Below are 25,179 nucleotides of genomic sequence, written 5' to 3'. Positions count from 1 at the left end.
ACACAGTGTTATACTGTTAATACTCAATTAAAGCTTACCCACAGTGCGAAGATGACAACTAATTAGCGAGAAGTGGATGAGCACGAGAGAAGGGACTTTGCTCTCAGTCAGAAACCGGGAGGCGTTTGATTACTGATCGAAATGACGTGGGACGTCGCGTCTTTCACTTGAATACGAGCGCCCCATTCTGGCGAGCTTTCTCGCTCCAACCTGTATCAATAATTTCAGAACTTCGAGTCATACAGGGTCCCTTTGGAGTGTGAATAATGTGATGATGTTTGTGGGTTTTGTCTCAGGTGGATTTTTTGTGCTGTCTGGCTTTGATTTTGGAGTATTTTTGTTATAGGATAGAGCTATCACAAAATTAGAATTTTTATTTTGTGAAATTTTAGTGTCAGGGGTGTTAAGGTTCTCAGCTTTATCTAACAAAAAAATGGTTTACCTCATAATATTTCTCATTTCTTTTTGCAGTCCATGTTTTAACCATTTCTCTAGGATTGTGCTTGCAGTATCCATATCTGAACCTTCTGCTTCTAAGCCTATTGCTTTGTTAGTTGCTACTTTATTGTTAATATGTCTTCGAGGATTAGCGCTTTTGGAGTTACCGATGACCATTTAGCTGATTCCCTTTGGCTTTCTTGGACTTACGTAGCTGACTCAGGGAATCATGAAAATTCCAAAAGCATAGGTTCTCGTCTTGTTTTTGTTTCCATTAGTTTTGGTGGGATGCTTATATTTGTAATGATGCCTGGCATTGTTTCTGATGCTATTTCTGAGAAGTTTGACTCACTCAGCAAAGGAAAAAGTGAAGCCGTGGAAAAATCACACTCTCATCCTTGGGTGGAGTGATAAGTTGGTATGTATACCCATTCTATGAAATGTTGTACAACATTTTATTTTTATAGGCATCCAATTTTTGTTATATCTTGTTGCTAGAGTGTCATGAGTGGCAAGCTCTATTGTATTGACAGGGACCATTTTTAAATCAACTTGCCATAGCCAATGAAAGTCTGGGTGGAAGAATAGTGGTTGTCATGGCTGAACGAGACAAAGGAGAGATGGAGCTTGACATTGCTAATATGGAATTTCAGTTTAGAGGAACATCGGTGATATGCAGAAGTGGAAGTCCTCTTATATTAGCTTTCTTGAAAAAGTATGTTGTTTATTGTTTTTCTTCCATAGCTTACTCATTTTTCGCATTTTTTTGACTCATACTTAATTTGAGATCCAAGATTTTGCAAAGTAAGATGACAAAGGCTATTTGAAATCTATGATGGTTGATGTCACCCGGGCGAAATGGTCGAGTCGGGTCGGGAACTCTACCGGGTAAACTATCAAGAATTTGTAATGAGGGAAACTGAACAAAAATTTATATCTATTGATGAAGATATATTTCTGTAATATGGCCTCGGCTGGAACCTGTAAATAAGGAAAGGAACTCGTGAATGGGCGCCGGAGGGGTGTCCGGCGTGGTCACTCCGATGCTTAAGTCAGCAGAGTACTCAAGCAATAAAACCAATGTAGCCAAGTGATGGCTGTGATATTAGTGTGTAATAAATGGAGGTATTAAATGTTAATGAGTGTCTGAGTAGATGATAAATGCGGATAAAAACCTGGTATTTATAGTAGAGGAAGCAATGATGACTTTGTTTTCTGTGTGTGGGCATTAAATATAGTAGGGTGGTTGATTGTACCCTATTATTCTGACATGTCAAATCATATGCTAGTCCCATCTCGTCTGTCCCATCAACCATTAATATTAACCAGGGATAGGTCGGCTGGACATGTGATCTATTAAGTCAACGCCATTAAATGCTCCCCCCGCATCGAGGTGACAGAGGAGAAAACTTCCCGGGTAGTCTTGTCAGAACTCGGGCGTCACGTCCTAGGCGACCCATGACCCATGATATGAGTGTTTGCTGCCATATTTAACTTTGAAAATATCCTGCCCTGACCCGCGCGCCGCTCATGGGCATGCCACACGACCCGAGAGATCCCGGGCCCTACCAATGTCCCGGGACATATTGTAATAGCCGAGCCTGGTGTACGGTACGGTTTAAGATTTCGTATGTTTATTGACTACTTGGTCAAGTTTAAATTTAGTTTGGATGTTAAGAGTTTCGATTTAGGATTTATAGTATGGTTGGTTATAGATGATGTGTAGTGCTATTGTAGCGGCGTTACGATTAAATTCATGATAATTCGTATATTGAGCTAATTGGTATGAGGCCGATTGGAGTGATTAGATAAGACATAGAGGTGTAACTTTCTTATTTTGAGTTTTGTTCAAATCATTGTGGAAGGTAAGCCAAAAGAGCCCCGAAGTGTGTCGTGCGTTTCGTCGTTCCTCCAGTGACACATGTTGGAAGATTTAGCATAACGTTTTACTCAGACCTCCAAATGATCTGAAATTTTGAGGGATTCAAGAAAAGACATAGGGCTACAACTTTGTAGTTTACAACGTTTTCTAATTCGGAAGGGAAGAGGCGTTTCTGAAGCGATCTTTAACGTGGAAGTGCGCAGAGTGGCGCCCGAGCGGTAATGTTTGGCCGCCCGAGCGCCACTACTTCTAGAATTTGGGTTTCGGGCAGAATCATTGGCGCCCGAGCGGTAATTTTCGACCGCCCGAGCGCCGGGCACAATATCTTGTTTTCGGATTTTAAGTGTTTATATGCAAGAGTTGGTCTCATTTTTCCTCATTTCTACTCCTCCTTCTCGATTCTTCTTCTCTAGGGAGAGCTAGGGTTCCATTTTTCTCATTTCTTTTCTTTAATCCAAGCTTCTTGTTAGTTATTTGTGTTGAGAGCAAGATTATTTTGGGATCAAGGAAGCTAAGGTAAGCATTTGGTTTGGTTATTTCTTGGTTTTGGTGTGTGAGATGATATGGGTTTGTGAATGGTGTTGGGTTATGGATTAATTGACATGGGTTTTTTATTATTGAGTGATTGATGGTGTTATTTATGGTTTATTGTTGTAGGAATTCAACCAAGGGTTTAGATTGAAGGTGTTATTGTTGGTTGTAAGTGGAATTTCATTCTTGTGCTCACATGATAATATATGTATGGTATTTCAATGGTTTTAATGTGATATTCCCTTCATTGATTCATGATTATGTATTGATACACTTGTTATATATATTGGAGGTATTTTATGTCTCAATTGTGAAAAAGGGAATACAAAAGAAAGAGTATGCAAAGTGTTTGATAAAATGCAAGAGAGAGTTCAAATGTTTTATGGATTGATAGATACATAGTCAGAGATTGCATGCAATTAGTTGATCAACGACCATAGGCTTAAATCCCTCAGAGTTATCGATTTATATCGATGGGATATAGGTACAGAGACAGAGATACTATATAGATATCAATCCAACAGAGAAAAGAGAAATACCATCTTATTGTTATATTATTGCTATGTTATTAATGATTCAGAGTTGATGGTATTTAATGTTTTTAAAGACATATTTTACAGAGTATGCTATGTACATTGCTATGTAAGAGTTCCACTTGCTGAGTTTTATACTCATTTCAGTTATTCATGTGATGCAGATAAGAGCGACGAACCAGGACGTTGATTGAAGCCGAGGTCATATGCATATAGAGATGGAAGGAAGTGGAAGATTATTTTGTTATACATGATCAAAATGATATTTTTTATTTTGACGCAACACTTTTTGGATCATGTATGTTCTTTTGATGGTATATATATATTGGAAATGTATTTTGGATCCTTTCTCCCTTTAAAGAAAAATTTTAAATTCCGTTGTTATTTTATAAAATGGGTCAGAGGTGTCACATTTAGTGGTATCAGAGCACCGTTCTTCGGACCAATGCATATGACTTCGTCTGCTTTCAACTGTCCGGGTATTTCTTCTTCTACATCTATTCATTGTTATCTATTGATATGCATTATGTGAGCACGTTGTAGGAGTATGCCTCCTAAGAGGAAAGTCGTAGAGGGTGAGGATAGTTCTTCCTCTAGAGTTGTCGATGAGTTCTGTAAGTTGTTGAAAGAGCAAGCTAAGGTCCATAGTTAGAAGATCCAGCAGTTGCTGCGTATGCAAAGTACAGGCCAAGGTAGAGGTCAGGATAGAGGCCAAGTAGCTCAAGCAGTTGGTACCGATGGCATCTTTACTGCTTTCAAGAGGATGGATCCGCCAGAATTTGTAGGTAGCACCGATCCGTTGGTGGCCGTAGATTGGATGAAGGCACTTGAAGCTATTTTCGGTCATCTCCACTACGAACACAAGGACAAGATCAGTTGTGCAGTGTTCATGTTAGTCAAAGCTACACGTATTTGGTGGAATGCTACCAAGGTTAGTGTGGACGTTCCAGCATTGAAGTGGAAAGAGTTCACTGATCTTTTCTACGACAAGTACTTCCTAGATGCACTTCGAGCCCGTAAGGTGACTGAGTTCTTGGAGCTTTGACAGGGAGGTATGAATGTCGATGAGTATATTCTGAAGTTCGAGGAGGGCTGTCTGTTTGCCCCATACATTGCCTCCAATGACAAAGACAAGGGTGCTCATTTCATTCGAGGCCTTCGAGCAGAGATCCGGAGGGACATCAATATGTCCAAAGCTGTGTACATTCAAGGAGATTGTGGCTAAGGCTTTGTTGGCCGAACAAGATGAGAAAGACATTGCCAGAGAGAGACAGGCGAGGCAGCAGGCCATTGCTCAGAGAGGCCAGAGTTCAAATCAAAGAGGAAAGGATCGTTTCAAGGGGAAAGGCAAGATAGAGCCGAGTCCTAAACCACCGGCAGTCCCATTTGATCCTGAGAAGCTTTTGTAGTCCCAAGTGTAGTACGCATCATCGGTGAGAGTGCAGATTTGGTACTCATACTTGTTATCGATGTGGCACTGCAGGCCATATAGCCAAAGACTGTCCAAGAGGAGCGACTAAAGAGAAGTTTCAGGGTCGCATCTTTACCATGACGAAGGAAGATGATGGCAATAGGGAAGGTATGCTTGCCAGTGCAGGTACTTCGCTGATCCTTCCTTTTATTTCTTGTCTTGAAGCTGAGAAGTTGTTGTGTAGAGGTTGTGATGGGTTTTTGGCTTCTATTGTGGATGTGGATAAGATTGTGAAATTGAATATTGATGATATTGATGTGGTGAGAGAGTTCTCTGATGTGTTTGAGGATGATGTGTCGGGTTTACCGCCGGATAGAGATGTGGAGTTTGTGATTGATCTAGTTCCAGGTACGGTTCTTATTTCTAAGGCTCCGTACAGAATGGCCCCTACAGAGATGAAGGAGTTGAAATCGCAGTTACAAGATCTTTTGGATAAAGGTTTCATTCGACCGAGTTCTTCGCCTTGGGGAGCTCCGGTTCTTTTCGTCAAGAAGAAGGATGGGTCGTTGCGGCTGTGTATTGATTATAGGGAGCTCAACAAAGTGACGATCAAGAATAAGTATCTGTTGCCACGGATAGATGACTTGTTTGATCAGCTGCAAGGGGCTAGAGTGTTCTCAAAGATTGATCTGCGATCTGGCTATTATCATTTGAAGGTTAGGGAGTCTGATATCCCTAAGACGGCGTTCCGGACCAGGTACGGTCATTATGAATTTCTTGTGATGTCTTTTGGTCTGACCAATGCTCCTTCGGTCTTCATGGACCTGATGAACCGTGTGTTCAAGTCGTATTTGGATAGATTCGTCATTGTTTTCATCGACGACATTTTGATCTATTCCAGGACCAGAGAGCTTTATGCAGAGCACCTCAGAGTTGTTCTTCAGTTGTTGAGAGAGAAGAGGATGTATGCTAAGTTGAAGAAGTGTGAGTTCTGGTTGGAGCAGATTTCTTTCTTAGGCCATGTTGTTTCGAAGGATGGTATAGCTGTTGATCCAACAAAGATTGAGGCGATTCAGAATTGGCCTATCCCTACCACTATATCAGAGGTACGCAGTTTTCTTGGTTTGGCGGGTTACTATCGTCGTTTCATTTCAGATTTTTCAAAGATTGCTCTGCCATTAACCAATCTGACGAGGAAGACTGTGAAGTTTGAGTGGTCCAATGAATGCCAGAGTGGATTTCAAGAGTTGAAGGATAAGTTGACTTCAGCTCCGGTACTTGCATTGCCTAGTGGTTCAGAGGATTTTGTTGTTTTTACTGATGCGTCGAAGAAGGGTCTTGGTGCAGTGCTGATGCAACGTGGAAAGGTCATAGCCTATTCTTCTCGCCAGTTGAAGGAATATGAGAAGAATTATCCTACGCACGATTTGGAGCTGGCAGCTGTGGTTTTCGCCCTGAAGATTCGGAGACATTATCTGTATGGCGAAAAGTGTGAAATTTTCGCGGACCACAAGAGTTTGAAGTATTTGTTCTCTCAGAAAGAGCTCAATATGAGACAGAGGAGATGGTTAGAGCTTGTCAAAGACTATGATGTGACGATCAGTTACCACCCAGGAAAATCAAATGTTGTAGCGGATGCTTTGAGCCGAAAGTCGAGTTCTTCTTTGAGTTCGATGATTCAGCAGCCGTTGCTGTTAGACTTACAGAGAGAGGAGATAGCTTTGGTGGTTTCGGGGACCATTGCTCGCTTTTCAGCGTTGGTTATTCGAGCTACATTGACGGACAGGGTCCGTAGAGAGCAGGCCAGTGATGTTCAGTTGTCAGAGATGAGAGCTAGAGCAGAAGAGAGAGGTAATTCAGAGTTTGGAGTGAATGGAGATGGTTTGATGACTTTCAGAGGCCGTATTTGTGTTCCTGTTGGTGACGATATTCGGCGAGACATTTTGACTGAGGCTCATACCGCGCCGTATTCGATACATCCAGGCAGCACCAATATCTATCTTCGTAGACTTTATTGATGGCCAGGTATGAAGAAAGATATTCATAGACTTTATTGGTGGCCAGGATCTTCGTATTCGATACATCCAGGCAACAGACAGCTGATGTTATCGTTGTTATTCGAGAGAGGATGAAGACAGCGCAGTCGAGACAGAAGAGCTATGCAGATGTGCGTCGCAGACCGTTGCAGTTTGAGGTTGGCGACCATGTGTTCTTGAAGATAGCACCTCTCAAGGGTGTGATGCGGTTTGGCAAGAAGGGCAAGTTGAGTCCGAGATTTATTGGTCCATTTGAGATCTTGGATAGAGTTGGTGATCGAGCTTACAGGTTAGCCCTACCGCCAGATCTTGACAGAGTTCACAATGTTTTTCATGTGTCTATGCTCAGGAAGTATATTGCGAATCCTTCTCATGTTCTTCGCCACGAGCCATTGGATTTGATGCCGAATTTGACCTACCAAGAGATTCCGGTCCAGATTCTGGATCGCAAAGTTAGAGTGTTGAGGAACAAAGAGATCGGCATCGTTAAAGTCCTTTGGAGGAATCATTTGATCGAAAAGGCCACGTGGGAACCAGAGGATGAGATGAGAGAGAAGTATCCTGAGTTGTTCGTGCAGTGACGTCAATTTCGAGGACGAAATTCCCTTAAGAAGGGTAGATTGTAATAGCCGAGCCTGGTGTACGGTACGGTTTAAGATTTCGTATGTTTATTGACTACTTGGTCAAGTTTAAGTTTAGTTTTGATGTTAAGAGTTTCGATTTAGGATTTATAGTATGGTTGGTTATAGATGATGTGTAGTGCTATTGTAGCGGCGTTACGATTAAATTCATGATCATTCGTATATTGAGCCAATTGGTATGAGGCCAATTGGAGTGATTAGATAAGACATAGAGGTGTAACTTTCTTATTTTGAGTTTTGTTCAAATCATTGTGGAAGGTAAGCCAAAAGAGCCTCGAAGTGTGTCGTGCGTTTCGTCGTTCCTCCAGTGACACATGTTGGAAGGATTTAGCATAACGTTTTACTCAGACCTCCAAATGATCTGAAATTTGGAGGGATTCAAGAAAGACATAGGGCTACAACTTTGTAGTTTACAACTTTTTCTAATTCGGAAGGGAAGAGGCGTTTCTGAAGCGATCTTTAACGTGAAGTGCGCAGAGTGGCGCCCGAGCGGTAATGTTTGGCCGCCCGAGCGCCACTACTTCTGGAATTTGGGTTTCGGGCAGAATCATTGGCGCACGAGCGGTAATTTTCGACCGCCCGAGCGCCGGGCACAGTATCAAAAACGTGTTTTCGGATTTTAAGTGTTTATATGCAAGAGTTGGTCTCATTTTTCCTCATTTCTACTTCTCCTTCTCGATTCTTCTTTTCTATGGAGAGCTAGGGTTCCATTCTTCTCATTTCTTTTCTTTAATCCAAGCTTCTTGTTAGTTATTTGTGTTGAGAACAAGATTATTTTGGGATCAAGGAAGCTAAGGTAAGCATTTGGTTTGGTTATTTCTTGGTTTTGGTGTGTGAGATGATATGGGTTTGTGAATGGTGTTGGGTTATGGATTAATTGACATGGGTTTTTTATTATTGAGTGATTGATGGTGTTATTTATGGTTTATTGTTGTAGGAATTCAACCAAGGGTTTAGATTGAAGGTGTTCTTGTTGGTTGTAAGTGGAATTTCATTCTTGTGCTCACATGATAATATATGTATGGTATTTCAATGGTTTTAATGTGATATTCCCTTCATTTGATTCATGATTATGTATTGATACACTTGTTATATATATTGGAGGCATTTTATGTCTCAATTGTGAAAAAGGGAATACAAAAGAAAGAGTATGCAAAGTGTTTGATGAAATGCAAGAGAGAGTTCAAATATTTTATGGATTGATAGATACATAGTCAGAGATTGCATGCAATTAGTTGATCAACGACCATAGGCTTATATCCCTCAGAGTTATCGATTTATATCGATGAGATATATGTACAGAGACAGAGATACTATATAGATATAATCCAACAGAGAAAAGAGAAATACCATCTTATTGTTATATTATTGCTATGTTATTAATGATTCAGAGTTGATGGTATTTAATGTTTTTAAAGACATGTTTTACAGAGTATGCTATGTACATAGCTATGTAAGAGTTCCACTTGCTGATTTTTATACTCATTTCAGTTATTCATGTGATGCAGATAAGAGCGACGAACCAGGACGTTGATTGAAGCCGAGGTCATATGCATATAGAGATGGAAGGAAGTGGAAGATTATTTTGTTATACATGATCAAAATGATATTTTTTATTTTGACGCAACACTTTTTGGATCATGTATGTTCTTTTGATGGTATATATATATTGGAAATGTATCTTGGATCCTTTCTCCCTTTAAAGAAAAATTTTAAATTCCGCTGTTATTTTATAAAATGGGTCAGAGGTGTCACACATATCGGGGCATCAATGGTATATAACATATTGGTTAGTTAGTTAAAATGATTTCATTTTAACATGTTTTCCCTTTCGATTTTCTCTCTCTTTAAAAGTCTTTAATTAATCTTATATTAACTCTCAGGAAATATACACATTTTTTCAGAATATATTTGAATCTTTTGTATGTCATCTCATACGTTTTTTAAGTTTACAATTTACCTCAATTGCACAAAAATGATAAAAGTCTATTTTATTAAATGTGAATTCATATAACATATATTCGTATATAGAAAAACAAAATAAATATAAAACTATTTTGTATTCTTTGCTTCTATCATTAAACTGTTGGGGAAAACCCATAAACCGCAGAATCCATCACGTTAAATCATTAAGAATTTGACTGAAAACTTAAGCGGAAGCGTACCTGAAGCCATAATTCTGAATTGTTTAGAACGTGTCTTGATCTTCCAGATATACGCGCTCTTTCCTGGAGAGAATCCTTTAGTTTCTCTTAAGAACTATTTTCTTAATGGGTGAGAGAATAGTGAAAGTAACAAATCGAGATCTGGGGACCATGACCCCTATTTATAGATAATATCTTCTGATATTTCCGTTTTAGCCCATCATAAAAACAGAAATTACACTTATGTCTCTACACATTAAAGGCCCACAGCCCATTAGATACATTAAAGCCCAATAACCCGAAACATTAATTTATCACTTTATTTTGGGCTTAACTTAATAGACAACCCACAACACATAATTATTCACATATAAGCCCATATAAATAAATTGATCCAACAATCTCCCACTTGGGCTATATGTGCAACTTTATAATTATGTTTGTGAAAATAACCTTATGAGCTCAAAATTGTTGTCATTCCAAAATGTATCTATAACCAATCTGGTCCATCAATCACATCAACATAGGATCAAAGCAGTCTTTGCTACACTCAAGGTAACTAGACCCATCAATGGTCACATATGCCAACACAACTGAATGACATGGATCATGAAGTGGATGTGTAGCATGGAAATTTCATGCAATGTGACCGTAACATGCCTATTTCCAACTGGTCCTCCCTTTAACCTTATTGCGATCAAACTTTAAATCATAATCAGAGTGTGACTTAACTTGAAATTTATTTCTGCAGAAAATAAATTTACATAACTGTAACTGAAAATGTCTACAACTGAAAAGCATTTAAAATAACAAACTCCCACTAAAACTGAATTTTCTCAATTGACATAACACCCATACTAGTAGTGTGCTCATGAAACTGTTTGGGTGGTAGTCCCTTAGTAAGCGGATCCGCAACCATGGAGTTTGTACCGATATGCTCAATAGACAACTTTCCACTCTGAATTCTTTCTTTAACAACCAGGAACTTGATGTCAATGTGTTTTGACTTCGTCGAGCTCCTGTTGTTATTGAAATACATAACTGCTGATTTATTGTCACAATCTAATCTTAGTGGCCTTTCAATGCCATCAACAATGCGCAGTCATGTGACAAAATTTTGCAGCCATATTCCATGATTGGATGCCTCATAACATGCTACAAATTCAGTTGCCATGGTGGAAGAGGCTATAAGTGACTGTTTAGCACTCTTCCAAGAAATGACACCTCCAGCAAGGAGATAGATGTAGCCCGACGTAGATTTCATACTATCTTGGCATCCAGCAAAATCGGAGTCAGTATACCCAATGATCTCAAGCTGATCCAACCTCCGATATATGAGCATGTAATCTTTTGTTCTCTGTAGGTATCGTAAAACCCTTTTGACTGCTTTCCAATGTTCCACTCCTGGATTACTTAAATATCGTCCCAACATTCTTGTCACGTACGCAATATCTGGACGTGTACAAACCTGAGCATACATCAGACTCCCCACTGCAGATGCATAGGGAACCTTCTGCATTTCTTTTTCCTCAAAATCATTCTTTGGGCATTGTTTGAGACTAAACTTGTCTCCCTTAGCCACAGGGGTATCTGTTGGTTTACAATCTTGCATCCCGTATCGCTTGAGAACTTTCTCGATATAGCTTTCTGAGATAATCCAAGAATACCCCGAGAACGATCCCGATGTATCTGAATACCCAGTACAAAAGATGAATCACCAAGATCTTTCATCTCAAAATTCTTAGCTAGAAATCTCTTGGTTTCATGCAACAACTCTATATCATTGCTAGCGAGCAGAATGTCATCAACATATAAAACCAGAAAAATATGCTTACTCCCACTGAACTTATGGTACACACAATCATCGACCAAATTCATCTCAAAACCAAACGAGATGATCACTTGATGAAATTTGAAATACCATTGTCGAGATGCTTGCTTGAGCCCATAGATGGATTTCTTTAATTTGCAAACCATATTATTTGTGTCTTTGGACACAAAATTTTCTGGCTGCACCATATAAATCGTCTCATCAATGTCACCATTTAGAAACGCAGTCTTTACATCCATCTGATGAAGCTCAAGATCGAAATGCGCCACCAAATCCATTATAATCCTTAAAGAGTCTTTCGAAGAAACCGGAGAGAAAGTCTCTTTATAATCAATGCCTTCTTTCTGTGTAAAGCCTTTAGCGACAAGACGAGCCTTATATCTTTCCACATTTCCTTTCGAATCCCTCTTGGTTTTAAATATCCATTTGCAACCAATGGGCTTCGTACCTTTAGGCAATGGGACAAGATCCCATACGTCATTGTCCTTCATGGACTTTATCTCTTCATTCATGGCATCATTCCACTTTTGAGAGTTAGAACTTTCCATGGCTTGACGGAAGTTAATAGGATCATCCTCCATCAATCCAATGTCTGCCTCATGTTCTTGAAGAAATACAATGTAATCATCTTGCACTGCATTTCTCCGCTCTCTAGTGGATCTCCTTAATGGCATAGGTTCTGGAGGCGCTTGAGTTTGTTCATCTGGAATGGGAGAATCTCTAATATTGTCTTCATGTATTGTGTCTTGGTCAAAGTGAGGAATATGATCCTGATCAATGTCCAAGACACCTGTGGGAATATTTACATATTCCTCTTCAAAGACAATATCCCTGACTTTATCTCCCCCCGCAAACTCAACATCCTCAAAGAACCAGGCATTTCTCGACTCAAAAATCGACTTACTTGTGGGATCATAAAACTTGTACCCCCTGGATCTTTCAGAGTATCCAATAAAATAACAATTAACCGTCCTTGAGTCCAGTTTCTTTTCATTAGGCTTGTAAGGCCTTGCCTCAGCTGGACATCCCCAAACGTGCAGATGCTTAAGACTGGGCTTTTTACCCGTTCAAAGTTCATAAGGGGTTTTGGTCGCTGCCTTAGTTGGAACCCTGTTAAGGATATATGCTGCGGTCTTTAGTGCTTCTCCCCAGAGTGATTCTGGTAAGGTAGAATGACTGATCATACTCCTCACCATGTCCTTAAGCGTTTTGTTTCGTCTTTCAGCAACACCATTCATAGTGGGCGAACCCGGCATAGTGTACTGTGGGACGATACCGCATTCCTCTAGGAATCTAGCAAAAGGTCCTGGACGTTGTTCACCTGAACCGTCACATCTACCATAGTATTCACCACCACGGTCAGATCTAACGCTTTTAATCTTTAAGCCAAGTTGATTTTCAACTTCAGCTTTATAGTTTTTGAACACATACAATGACTGTGCCTTTTCATGAATGAGATAAATGAAGCCATATCTTGAAAAATCGTCTGTGAACCTTATAAAATATTGTTGACCATTCCAAGAAGCCGAAGGGAATGGTCCACAAATATCAGTATGTATAAGTTCTAAGACGCCTGAACACCTATTGGCTTCAAATCTCCTTTTGTTGGTTTGTTTTCCCTTTATACAATTAACACAATTATTAAAATCTATGTAATCTAAAGGTTCGAGAATTTCGTCTGACACAAGTCTCCTTATTCCTCTTTTCAGAGATATGATCCAATCTTTTGTGCCATAACGCAACTGAATTCTCACCGGTTAATTTTCTTTTAGTGCCTCTACTTGTTTGCAGGGATTCATTAAATGAAGCAATAATATCCAAAGAATAAAGATTATCGTATCCTGATAAAGAACCAGAACCAACCAATTTTGAATCGAGAAACAAACTGAATATTCCATTTCCAAAAGAACAAGAATGACCAAATTTGTCCAATGCAGAAATAGAAATCAAATTCCGTCTAAAAGACGGCACAACAAATGTTTCATAAAGATCCAAATATATTCCAGTCTTTAACAATAATCTAAATTTTCCTATTGCCTCAACTTCAACTTTGTTGTCGTCACCAACATAGATGAATCTTTCAGCATCACTTGGTTTTCGGCAATCCAGGCAACCCTGCATAGACACACTGATGTGAGTTGTTGCACCAGAATCTATCCACCACGTGTGTCTAGGCACTGAATTTAAATTAACCTCAGAACAAACCATATTCAGAAGCATACCTTTCTTAGCACGCCAAGCGTGATAATTACTGCACTGCTTCTTCATATGCCCATCACTTCCACAGAAAAAACAACCAGAACTTTGAGAATCACTAGGATTCTTCTGTTGTTTCTTCGGAGGCTGTGTATCCGCAGCTTCCTTATCCTTCCTTTTCTTTCCTTTGTCCTTCAAGGTAGAGGCATAATGAGCACTTTCAGTCTTGTCTTGCTTCAACCTTTCCTCTTCCTGTACACAGTGCGAGATGAGCTCATTCAGAGACCAAGTCTCTTTCTGACAGTTATAGATCACCTTGAACTGGTTAAACTGAGGAGGAAGAGATATCAAAACCAGATGTACCAGCAAGTCCTCAGAGAGGTCAAGCTTCAGTGCTTTCAATTTTGAAGCAAGATGAGACATTTCCATAATGTACTCCCTGATGTTGCCCTTACCCTTGTACCTCATTGAAACTAGGCTTGCCAAAAGTGTACCAATTTCAGACTTTTCATTTTTAGCAAACCTCTTTTCGAGGTCTTGAAGGAAAGCCTTAGCTGTAGCAATGTCGCTAAACATTGTGCCCCTGAATGTTTCTGGAATGGCCCTCTTCATGATCATCATACACATGCGATTCGATCTCTCCCACCTTTCAAACTCCTTCTTTTCATCAGAGGTACTCTTATCCGTAATGGCGGGATGAGAGTCAATCCTTATCGCAAGGTCTAAATCCATGACTCCGAGAACTATCAACAAATTCTCTTGCCACGATTTAAAATTCGAGCCATTTAACATAGGAATAGAATTTATGTTGGAATGAATATTTGCAGGAGTCAAATCTGAACAGAGAACAAAAACAAAACATACATGTTCAACCAAATATCCAAATAAAATAATCAATAAATTCAAATAATATAAACCCCCATAAACAGAATATCGAGCACTCCATTAATGTTTCATCTTTGGACAAAAGATTAACTTGTAAGTGATATCCTGGCGCAGCAGTCAAACACTGATAGTAACTATCATGTCAAATAACAACCTTCCTTTGGGCCGATTTATTATTCACATGAAAACCGAACAACTATCACATGTTTACCTACCACAATTGCATATTTGATTATATTAAATATTAACCTTCCTTTGGGCCGATCAATATTCATATAAATCACATAATATACCCAAAATCCTTTTGTATTTCAAAATAAAATTAATTTCCATAAAAGAGGTCACTTTGGCGGCATTTTATTTCAATTAATCAATTTTAAAAATACATATAACCTTATCATTATTTGAACTAATGAAAATTTAACCTTAACCGAATAAACCTGAACCGAAAAAAAAAGTTTTTTTTTTAAATTTTTCGGAAATTCCGTACGGGCCGGGCGACCGACCCGAATCCGTACGGTTCGGGCCAACCCGGTCCATACGCCGACCCGACCCGAACCCGTATGGGTCGGGTCGGCCTGTTCCGTACGACCCGACCCGAAACCGTATCTTTTTTTTAAAAAAAAATCCGAATTTTCGATTTTCCTCTTGAATATTTTGTTGAACAAAAACTGGAAGGAAAATCGAAATATTATACCAAATCTTTAAATTTTACAACCAAATCTTTTTACCAAAACTGAAACTTTAAAAGATTTGGTTTTCAACCAAACTATTTTCCAGATCTGAAAAATTTTCAGATCTAAACCAAAATAATTTTCAGATCTAAAACCGTATCAAAATATATTTGCCAGATCTGAAGCCATATCAAAAAAAAAAAAATTTAAACAAAATTTTATTTTTTCAGATCTGGATCCAAATAGTATCCAAAAACTTTAAACAAATCTCAATGATTCAAACATGAATGGCTCTGATAACACTTGTTGGGGAAAACCCATAAACCGCAGAATCCATCATGTTAAATCATTAAAAATTTGACTGAAAACTTAAGCGGAAGCGTACCTGAAGCCATAATTCTGAATTGTTTAGAACGTGTCTTGATCTTCCAGATATACGCGCTCTTTCCTGGAGAGAATCCTTTAGTTTCTCTTAAGAACTATTTTCTTAATGGGTGAGAGAATAGTGAAAGTAACAACGCGAGATCTGGGGACCATGACCCCTATTTATAGATAATATCTTCTGATATTTCCGTTTTAGCCCATCATAAAAACAGAAATTATACTTATGTCTCTACACATTAAAGGTCCACAGCCCATTAGATACATTAAAGCCCAATAACCCGAAACATTAATTGATCACTTTATTTTGGGCTTAACTTAATAGACAACCCACAACACATAATTATTCACATATAAGCCCATATAAATAAATTGATCCAACATAAACAATTATCTCTCATGCTATATATTTCTCAATGTAGTACATTAGTTATCCTAATTCCCATATTAATCTCCACTTATCAATTTTTTACTAAAAATGTGAAGAAGAGAAATTGGTAGCCTGTAAACTCACATATTTAAGCTGTACTTTACTTTTATTTAAAATTTTAAAGTGAGCTTATTTTATACCTATTAATATAACATTTTCACTACTTTTATAATTTTTATCATTGTAATCTCTATCGTCAGCATCACCATAATAACTAAAATCTATTTCGACAATATGAAAGGTTAAACTATACTTAATTTATTTAAATAATTTTTATATTTTTCCAATCAAAAGTACTTATATTTTATTTAGCTGATTAGATTTCAGCATATATTTCATGTTAAATTTAAAAAAGCCTAATACCTTTCAGTATTATTGCAGTAATAATCAGATTACTTGATTCGAGATTCGATTAACTAAATAAGTTCTTATACAAAAAGCTCAATCTTTTATTGTATAAAAATTTATATATTTCTACTATTTTTAGCTTTCTCTAAAGTTTGTGGTCTGATATCAATATTTTTAAAATATCCAATTTTAAAAATGATAATATTCTCACTTTCTAACTTATTATACGACCGATATTAAAAAAAAAGGTACGAACAATGTATATGCGACAGAATCAAATTGTTCATCAATTTAATAATCAAACTATTACCTTATTTGTGTATTATCCAACATACTTAGCTATTTATTTCCCGCTTCTTACTCTTACTTAGATTCATTAATCTCTTTAAGCAGTCATTAACTTTAATATTCAATAGATTGAATAACATTTAATATTTTCAAATTTTGGAAAACCAACGTTATGTCGTCCATAGATCAACGGAAATGTCGATGTTACCTGTGGGGACACTGTCCCCACAAGATCTGGACCGTTGATTTTAAAGAATTTGGTGGACCCCGCATATGAATTGGTAGACCCCGCATATGTGTGGTTAAAACTGAGCATTTGATCTTCTCATAGGGGCAGTGTCCCATGAGGTAGGGTGAAATATTCTTAGATGGAAAGGTATCAACCAACCTAAGTATAGTTAAATACTAGAAACTTTATACTTTTTATCATTCATTCAATTTTAATACTCTATTTGCAAACTTGTGATAATCCAATTATATTATTGTCATCTGATAAAGGTTTTAATTTAAGCATATATTCCATATCAAATTTAAATCAACTTCATAGCTTCAACTTTTATCTCATATCAACATGTTTTTATGTTATTTATATCTCCACAAATATCTTCAACACTCTTAATACTTGGTTCTTTACGCAAAATTTAAAAACCGAGATAATAATTGCGTTGCTACGACCATGAAAAACCGTAAAAACAACTGTATTAAAATAAATTTAGCTCCAAACATAAAATAATAATCATACCATTCTACATAGTTAGCTAAATCAATTTTTACATAAATGATAAATCAACAAACTTTTCGCATAAAACCGTATATATATATATGTGTGTGTGCGTAGTTGTGCAACTTTCCCAACTTAAAATCTTCAAAGTATACAAATTAAATAAATCTATACATTTCCATATGAGTAATATCATATTAAAATTATCAGCTCAAAAAACTACCTTAGGTACTTATATATTATTACTAATTATATATAAAATTTGTCAATTCTTTCAATTGTTCTAATTAATGTTTTTTATAACTTAAAAATACCAGTTAATATTCTTTAAACTATAGTCCATTTTTATCTGTATACATAAGTAAAAAAAAAAACTGCTCAACCAGATAATTTAGATTCACATTGACACTTTTTTTCCCTCTAAAACACTTTGTTTTCCTAAAATACATTACATTAATATCTTCTTTCCACTCTAATCATAACTAATTATTGTTGCATTTTTTATATAAAAACTTTAGGCAAAAACTTGTGTGAGACGGTTTCACGGGTCGTATTTGTGAGACGGATCTCTTATTTGGATCATCCATGAAAAAGTATTACTTTTTATACTAAGAGTATTACTTTTTATTGTGAATATGGGTAAGGTTGACCCGTCTCACAGATTAAGATCCGTGAGACGGTCTCACATAAGACCTACTCAAAACTTTATATAGTTCTGTTATTTGTAGCTTCTTCCAAAAATTTTAAGTTGTTATCCATCATTTTCTTCTTAACCACATAGGTATTTTCATTTTTAAAATTGGATAGGAACCTGAATTATTTTCGTTACGAAAACATTCATAAGTCTTCAAAATTACTCTATTGTTTATAATAACATTCATTTCATTGACACATTACATTAACAAATGATGACTAGCTTTTTTTGGACATCGATAGTGGCAAAAATACACCAAATGTTGTGATTACTAAGGTTTCTAAATATAGATTACAAATTATAATTTACCACCCGTCAACAAGTATAGATAACAAACCTGATTTTATTGAAGGCGACAAAAACAACCACAACTTTTATTATAAATTATCTATGATTCAACACATTTCATATAATATATGAAAATTCACTTAGTACCTTTTACTATATACTGATATATTACCGAGTCTTGACATACTTGTCGTGTTATAATTTCTCAATACTCATCATTTGCTAACTACAAATCCAGTATATAAACCAAATTCAATGGAAAGAAATCCTTATTGTACATATATGACTGTGGACAATGTCACTACAATTACATAGTTCAGAAAGAAGTTGAAGATCTAATAATAAGATTTACTCCAGCCCAGTGCGGGCCATCGTCTTATGAAGAGTGCTTAAGATGGAATCAAAGCTCTCGCTCCTGCTAGACTGTGCAACTGACATTGAACAACCCTAAATGCCAACGAGCTCCATCAAAACCAATGTTCTAAAAAGCGTGAAGCGCCCCGAAGCGCGGATGTTGAGCTTCAAGCTTTTCAAACTTAAGCGAGATTACCACATGCTTAAGCGTGAAAAAGCGTTTTTATTTTCAGTGTAATTGTAATTATCTCAAGCCAATAAATAGATAAAATAATACATAAATATGATAAATTTAAGTCTGATGCATTAATTCTCATATTTATAAAAGCATAAAAATCTCAAAATTCCAACCTTTATTTGTTTTTGCAATTAGACCACATTAAAAAATGCTAAATATTTGTCAAATCATTATCAGACATTCTTAATCATAATTAAAAATAAAAATAAACATCTAAATTATAAATATAATTTATTATTTTAAAATAAAAAAACATACCTTCAAAATAAAAAATTTAAAAAATAAATAGATGTGATTAATTGTGCCTAAGCACACATAATTAAACGCCTTAATTACTCTTAATTCGGTCAAACTACAGTTTTTTCGCTTTTCTCAGAAGCGGGCGTTTTTGTCGAGCAAGCGGAGCTGAAGCGAACTTTTTAGAACACTGATCAAAACCACCATGTACATTAAATGAATAATAGAACATTTATCTTATAGTATCAAAAATGCTTAGTTGTAGTACATATTTGTACAAGAATTAAAAGTTTTAGATTATAATCGATCAACCAATGTATAGGAAAACTGCTCTCCATTTCGTTACTCTGTCTATTTGCTTTTTATTTTCCTCACAGTACATCAACTGCCTCCCTATTAATTTCTTTTACTTATATATTATTGACCCGTGCTTTCTTCTTAATATGAGTTCCAAACAATTTATGTTCATATATTTTAATCTCTTTTATTAGTCTCTCGTTGTAGTCATTTATTTATATGTCTTGCAAATTAAAATAACTCTCATTTTTTAGTATCTTAAAAACTCAAAATTACAAAATCAGAAATACGTCGACTAAATTATCAGATAAAAAATTATTATATCTATTGAAATCCTTTCTACATTAACAAGTTTTCAAATTTCTTTTTTATATTAAAGTTTTAAGTGCTCTTATCGCATTCATAAATCCATTAGCGTCAACAATGTCATTAAGTATGAAACCCTTACAATCACTACCTTGAATTAAATATGAATACTTTATTTTCGAATTTATAATTACTTATTAATGGAGTAGATACCTGATTAGATTTTAAGCTGAGCATATACTTTATGTCCAATTTGAGGCATGTTATTAAACTTCTCTCATTTGAACACCAACTCAATCATTTTCCTAACTATTTTCACTTTTATGTACTTTCGTATTTTTTCTTTTTTAGGCACAATTCCACTTGAAATAATAATCGTATGACTACGAATAAAAAAGAAAATAAAAAATTATTAAACTCATAATACTTATAGCTTTTAAAATTAAATTATTAAATAAGACCTACACATATATAAACACATAGTTGGTTTTTATGAAAAAAAATATATAAATGCTCATATGTTGGACTAAACCTGGATAAGACACCTCAAAAATTGAGGTGGCCATTCCTAATGTTATATAATGCATAGATAGTTGAGAAGAAATTAGGAAGAAATTTTTTTTGTAAATGTACACATTAAACAAAATCCATTGTCAAGCTTACATGCACTTAAGTTGCACATGTTTGCGTACAACAGATGTAAAGGCCAAGTGTTTTAATCTCATATTTAAACTACCATTACTACATCCTTAATTTGCTGAAAATCATTACTTTTTTTTGGGATTTAGTCATCAAAACATCAACAAACTGTAGATACCACATCGTAATTCACTTACAATTTACATTATGTTTTCCAAAAGTATATGTCTATCAAAACGAGCTGTCATGCTTCCATTATTACAAGCCTAGGTCAATCCTTGCCACCAAATGTTGATTTGAACCACATCAAAAATACCAAACACCATGAAAAAGCAAACTGACGTCTAGTACATTAAGTGTCGGCTAATTATAGAAATCTAATCAATTGTAAAATGTATCATTGAGAATATCCAATTATATTACTTCAATTCATTGCAAAGAAAACAGCTAATACAAAGAAATCAATTCATAAAATTTAGGTTTTTTTTCCAATCAATAAACAGAAATCATTGCTTATAGCCAACTAGTGGAGTGTATTCAATTCAGATTTTTGATAATTTTTAATGTCTTTTTCAAATGATAGACTTTTATGGATTTGATAGATTTTTATTGACTTTTACATAATCTCACAGATTTATAAATGGATTTATGTGGACTTTTTTTGCAAGATTTTTATAGACTTTTGTGGACTTTTTTTTATAGAATTTTATAAATTTTGTACTTAATTGTAACATAGTATTTTTTATTAATTTCTTTTAACCAATGATTAATTGACATATATAACATATTCAATTTGAAATTATTTTCAATATTTATATATATATATATATAAAGAAATTTACTTATTTAAAAGTTAAATCATTTAATCATTACATGTGTAGATATGTGGATTTGTGTGGAGACGCGGACGCTAATCATCTTCTTAATCGTCATTGGGACTAATTTAATCAATTAAAATAAACAGGGTCTAATTTTATTTTTTAAAATACATTATCAAAAGCGGAACATAATGGCATACATCTTAATATACACATCAGTATTAAAAGTATAAATCTTGCACTATATACAATCAGTCTCAACTAAGGTTTAACAACTATATAGCAAGTGTTTAAACCCTATCTCTAGTCCAAGTCCGTAGTCTCCACTCTAACTCGATCTTTCTTCACCTCTGTGACCTGAATCTGTCCCACATGTTGCCATGCACACATACAAACACGACAACAGCTGGATAACTCCGGTGAGATATAAATATCCCAGTATAAACAATGTATCAATGCAATCATATAAAACATATATAAGAGCATAAACAAACATTAAAACATGTATCCAATCTGACTACATGAATTAATACAAATCTGTACTTAAAACAAGGACTCATTTCTAATATAGGGATCCCAATCTAATTTAGACTTCGGCATGCTGTATCGAATGTCTACAATAGAAGTCGATTTACATCTAAGCTCATCGATACACCGTAAGTCTAGAGTCTTAGCGGTTCTGTCAAAGACTCGGCGGTTCTGTCCTAGCTAGGCTGATCATGCCCTAGACTCAAATTCTTGCTCTGCTATAATTCAATAGACTAAACATATCAATCTGATAATTTTCAAATATCAATACAATAAAATAAAGTATGTGACTTAGGGAAACTCAAGTCAAACCTAACTTAAGTTGTGCAATCCCGAATCAACATTTATTTATACATTTATCTTCCCAGTCTGACGAAGACGAAGTCTCACATTCAACTCTTTCCATACCCAATCTGGCAATGATAATATCAAACAGGCACAATATCAATATCTAACTCATTCAATACCTGTTCTGATCAATATTCAAATCGAAGTATACTCTGATCAATACATAATCTGATTCATTTCGGAACAATGTACAATCTAATTTATATCCACGATATCACGATACAATCGAAATCATTACTGAATTTGGTCAATCTAAATCAACTGATGTTTCGACAGCATAACGATACAGTCTCGATAATCCCGTCAATCTCAACATCACAGATATACTACCAGAATTCATAATCAGTATCAATACAATTCATAATCTCAATATCTGTACACTTAAAATCAGTAACAACACAACTCTGATATCGAATCTCAATCAAATCCACTCTGAAACTCATAATAATTTCATAAACAGTCTATTCTTAATATGACTTCAATTTTACAATGTCTACTGTAGTAGAAACATCATATCTGATTCGTATTCAATTCTAACAATATCATAAATTAAAATCATGTCTAAACGTAACAAAACTTACGTCCTTGTATAGCTCGTGTCGAGATAAACTCAGTACCGTGTTTGGATTCAAAATCGGACGGACAAATCTTTCACAATTCACAATTGAAATTGATGGAAATAAGAAAACTTTCTCCAGGATTCCTCGGCTCTTCTATATTCAATCTGAAGGAATGAAGGTGATTATATATATATACATGTTGCATTCAAAATACCAAGTGGCATTTTTCCATTCTGCATGCCGCGCGCATATGCGCGCACAAACCCGCGCATATGCGCCGGAGGTTCTTCCCGGCACCTTCTGCATTTATCTTTTCGCGCATATGCGCGACATATCTCACGCATATGCACGAGATGTTCTGTCTCGCACATCCCTTCACTCGCGCATATGCGCGCCTCGCCCAAGGTTCTGGACGTTCCGCGCATGTGCACGCATTCAAGCCGCGCATGTGCACGCATGGTTCTGTCTTCCTCGCGCACGTGCGCCCATACATGTTGCACATGTGCGCGGGGATCCTTCCTTGCACCTAATGCCAAATCTTCTTTCGGCTCTCCCGGTCTGATCCGTTCCGTCTATTATCATCTCAATTAATAATTAATTCATTTCAGATTAATCTCAAATTACTGTAATAAAATCTCGGGCCTTACAGTTTGTATGCATGTTAATAAATTTTTTAAAATACATCAATTGATTAACATGTAACCTTGTTTTTAAATTGATAATATACATGTAAAAAGAATATTATTTAGTATTGTGTGCATATAATTTTGTATAAAAATATTATAACTTACAAATTATTGAAAATGCTAAAACGAATTTAAAAAAATCATTGTTGTTACGAGACTATTTGTGACACCTCGACCCGTTTACAATAAAATAGCAGCGGAATTTAAAAGTTTCTTTCAAATGGAAGGAGTTTCAAAATACAATACCATAAAATGTTTAAAGGTAAATACATGATCATTCAAATGATATAACAAAAATACAAAATATCATTCCTATGATCATGTTCCAAAAATGCTTGCAAAATAACATCTTCCTTCCAACTTCGTATGCATATGACTCCGGGCCACAATCAACGTCCTGGTCCGTCGCTCTTATCTGCATCACATGAAATAACTGAAATGAGTATAAAACTCAGCAAGTGGAACTCTTACATAGCAATGATACATAGTATACTCTGTAAAACATGGCTTTGAAAACATTAAATACCATCAACTCTGAAACATGTATATCATAGCAATAGCATAACAATGAGATGGTATTTCTCTTTACTATGGTGGATTGATATCAATAGTAACTCTGTCTGTGGTTGCTCGTATCCCATCGATATAAATCGACAACTCTGAGGGATATAAGCCTATGGTCGTTGATCAACTAATTGCATGCAATCTCTGACTATGTATCTATCAATCCATAAAACATTTAAACTCTTTCTCTTTGGCATTTAACCAAACACTTTGCAATCACTTACTCTTTTGTATTCCCTTTTCAATATTGAGACATCAATTGCCTCCACAATATACCACAAAGGTATCAATACATAATAATGAATCAAATGAAGGGAATAACGCATTAAAACCTTTGAAACACAATACATATAATATCATGTGAGCACAAGGGATGAAATTCCACTTACAACCACTAGAAACCTTGAATCTAACTCCTTGGTACACCACCTACAACAATATTCCATAAATAGAACCATCATCAACTCAATATCCAAGAACCCAAGTCAAATAATCCATTAACCGAACTCATAAAACAAACCCACATCATCTCTTCTCCAAAACCAAGAAATAATACAACCAAAAGCTTACCTTAGCTTCTTAGAACCAAGAAGAACTTCAATCTCAACTCCAATCACCAACTAAAAGCTTGAATCAAAGATAGGAAGTGAAAGAAAATGAGAAAACCCTAGCCTCTAGAGAGAAATAACGAAAAGAAGGAGAAAGGAATGAGTAAAGTGAAGTCAACCACCCCAAAAAGCATTTAAAAATCTCGAACATGCGCGACCACGGGTGCGCTACTCCTTGTACCGCGGGTGCGGTAAGCTCACGACACTCCACCAAAAATTCTGAAATCGACGACCGCGAGTGCGGTCCTGCAATCACCGCGGGTGCGGTGTCCTCTATACCGCGGGTGCGGTGTCGCTACGGGAAAAACACCAAAATCCAAGAATTACGACCGCGGGTGCGGTCCTTACACTGAGCGTGGGTGCGGTCTGGTCAAGGCCAAGACAAAATCTAAGGCAACCAAAATCGAACTAAAACACTGAAACGACGCAACTACCATCAACTAACAATATCAACCACACCTCAAGACAATAATAACCAACAATACTATGGCCCATAATCACAACTCTTAACATCACAACTAAACTTAAACTTAATCAATAAATCCATAACATACGAAAACTTAAACCGTACCGTTTACCAGACTCGGCTATTACAATATCCCCTCCTTAGAGGAATTTCGTCCTCGAAATTGACGTCACTGCAC

The 25,179-nt window shown here is 36.1% G+C and overlaps 1 protein-coding gene across 3 annotated transcripts; it reads left to right on the top strand.

Annotated features, from left to right (window-relative positions):
• Positions 1-490: 490 nt before the first annotated feature.
• Positions 491-1,272, top strand: LOC140814946 (ion channel CASTOR-like). 3 transcript variants are annotated; one of them, XM_073174041.1, is made up of 3 exons: positions 496-688; positions 795-856; positions 972-1,272. In XM_073174041.1, exons 1-3 carry the CDS (start codon positions 574-576, stop codon positions 1,206-1,208), a joined length of 414 nt encoding a protein of 137 aa, XP_073030142.1. In that variant the 5' UTR covers positions 496-573; the 3' UTR covers positions 1,209-1,272. The 3 variants fall into 3 exon arrangements, 1 of the variants encoding a protein (XP_073030142.1); XR_012114218.1 differs by having other exon boundaries at positions 498-688; positions 937-1,272; XR_012114217.1 differs by having other exon boundaries at positions 491-856; positions 937-1,272.
• Positions 1,273-25,179: the final 23,907 nt, after the last annotated feature.

Source organism: Primulina eburnea, chromosome 15 (assembly GCF_022965805.1).
Source record: "Primulina eburnea isolate SZY01 chromosome 15, ASM2296580v1, whole genome shotgun sequence".
NCBI classification, from domain to species: domain Eukaryota; kingdom Viridiplantae; phylum Streptophyta; class Magnoliopsida; order Lamiales; family Gesneriaceae; genus Primulina; species Primulina eburnea.
Note: the sequence above shows the minus strand (reverse complement) of the source record. Positions and strands in the feature narration are given on the sequence as shown.

Coding starts and splice junctions, on each gene's coding strand:
- LOC140814946 (XM_073174041.1), top strand. CDS start 574: ATGTCTTCGAGGATTAGCGCTTTTGGAGTTACCGATGACCATTTAGCT. Junction 689..794: donor TGAAAATTCCAAAAGCATAG/GTTCTCGTCTTG, acceptor TGACTCACTCAG/CAAAGGAAAAAGTGAAGCCG. Junction 857..971: donor TTGGGTGGAGTGATAAGTTG/GTATGTATACCC, acceptor TTGTATTGACAG/GGACCATTTTTAAATCAACT.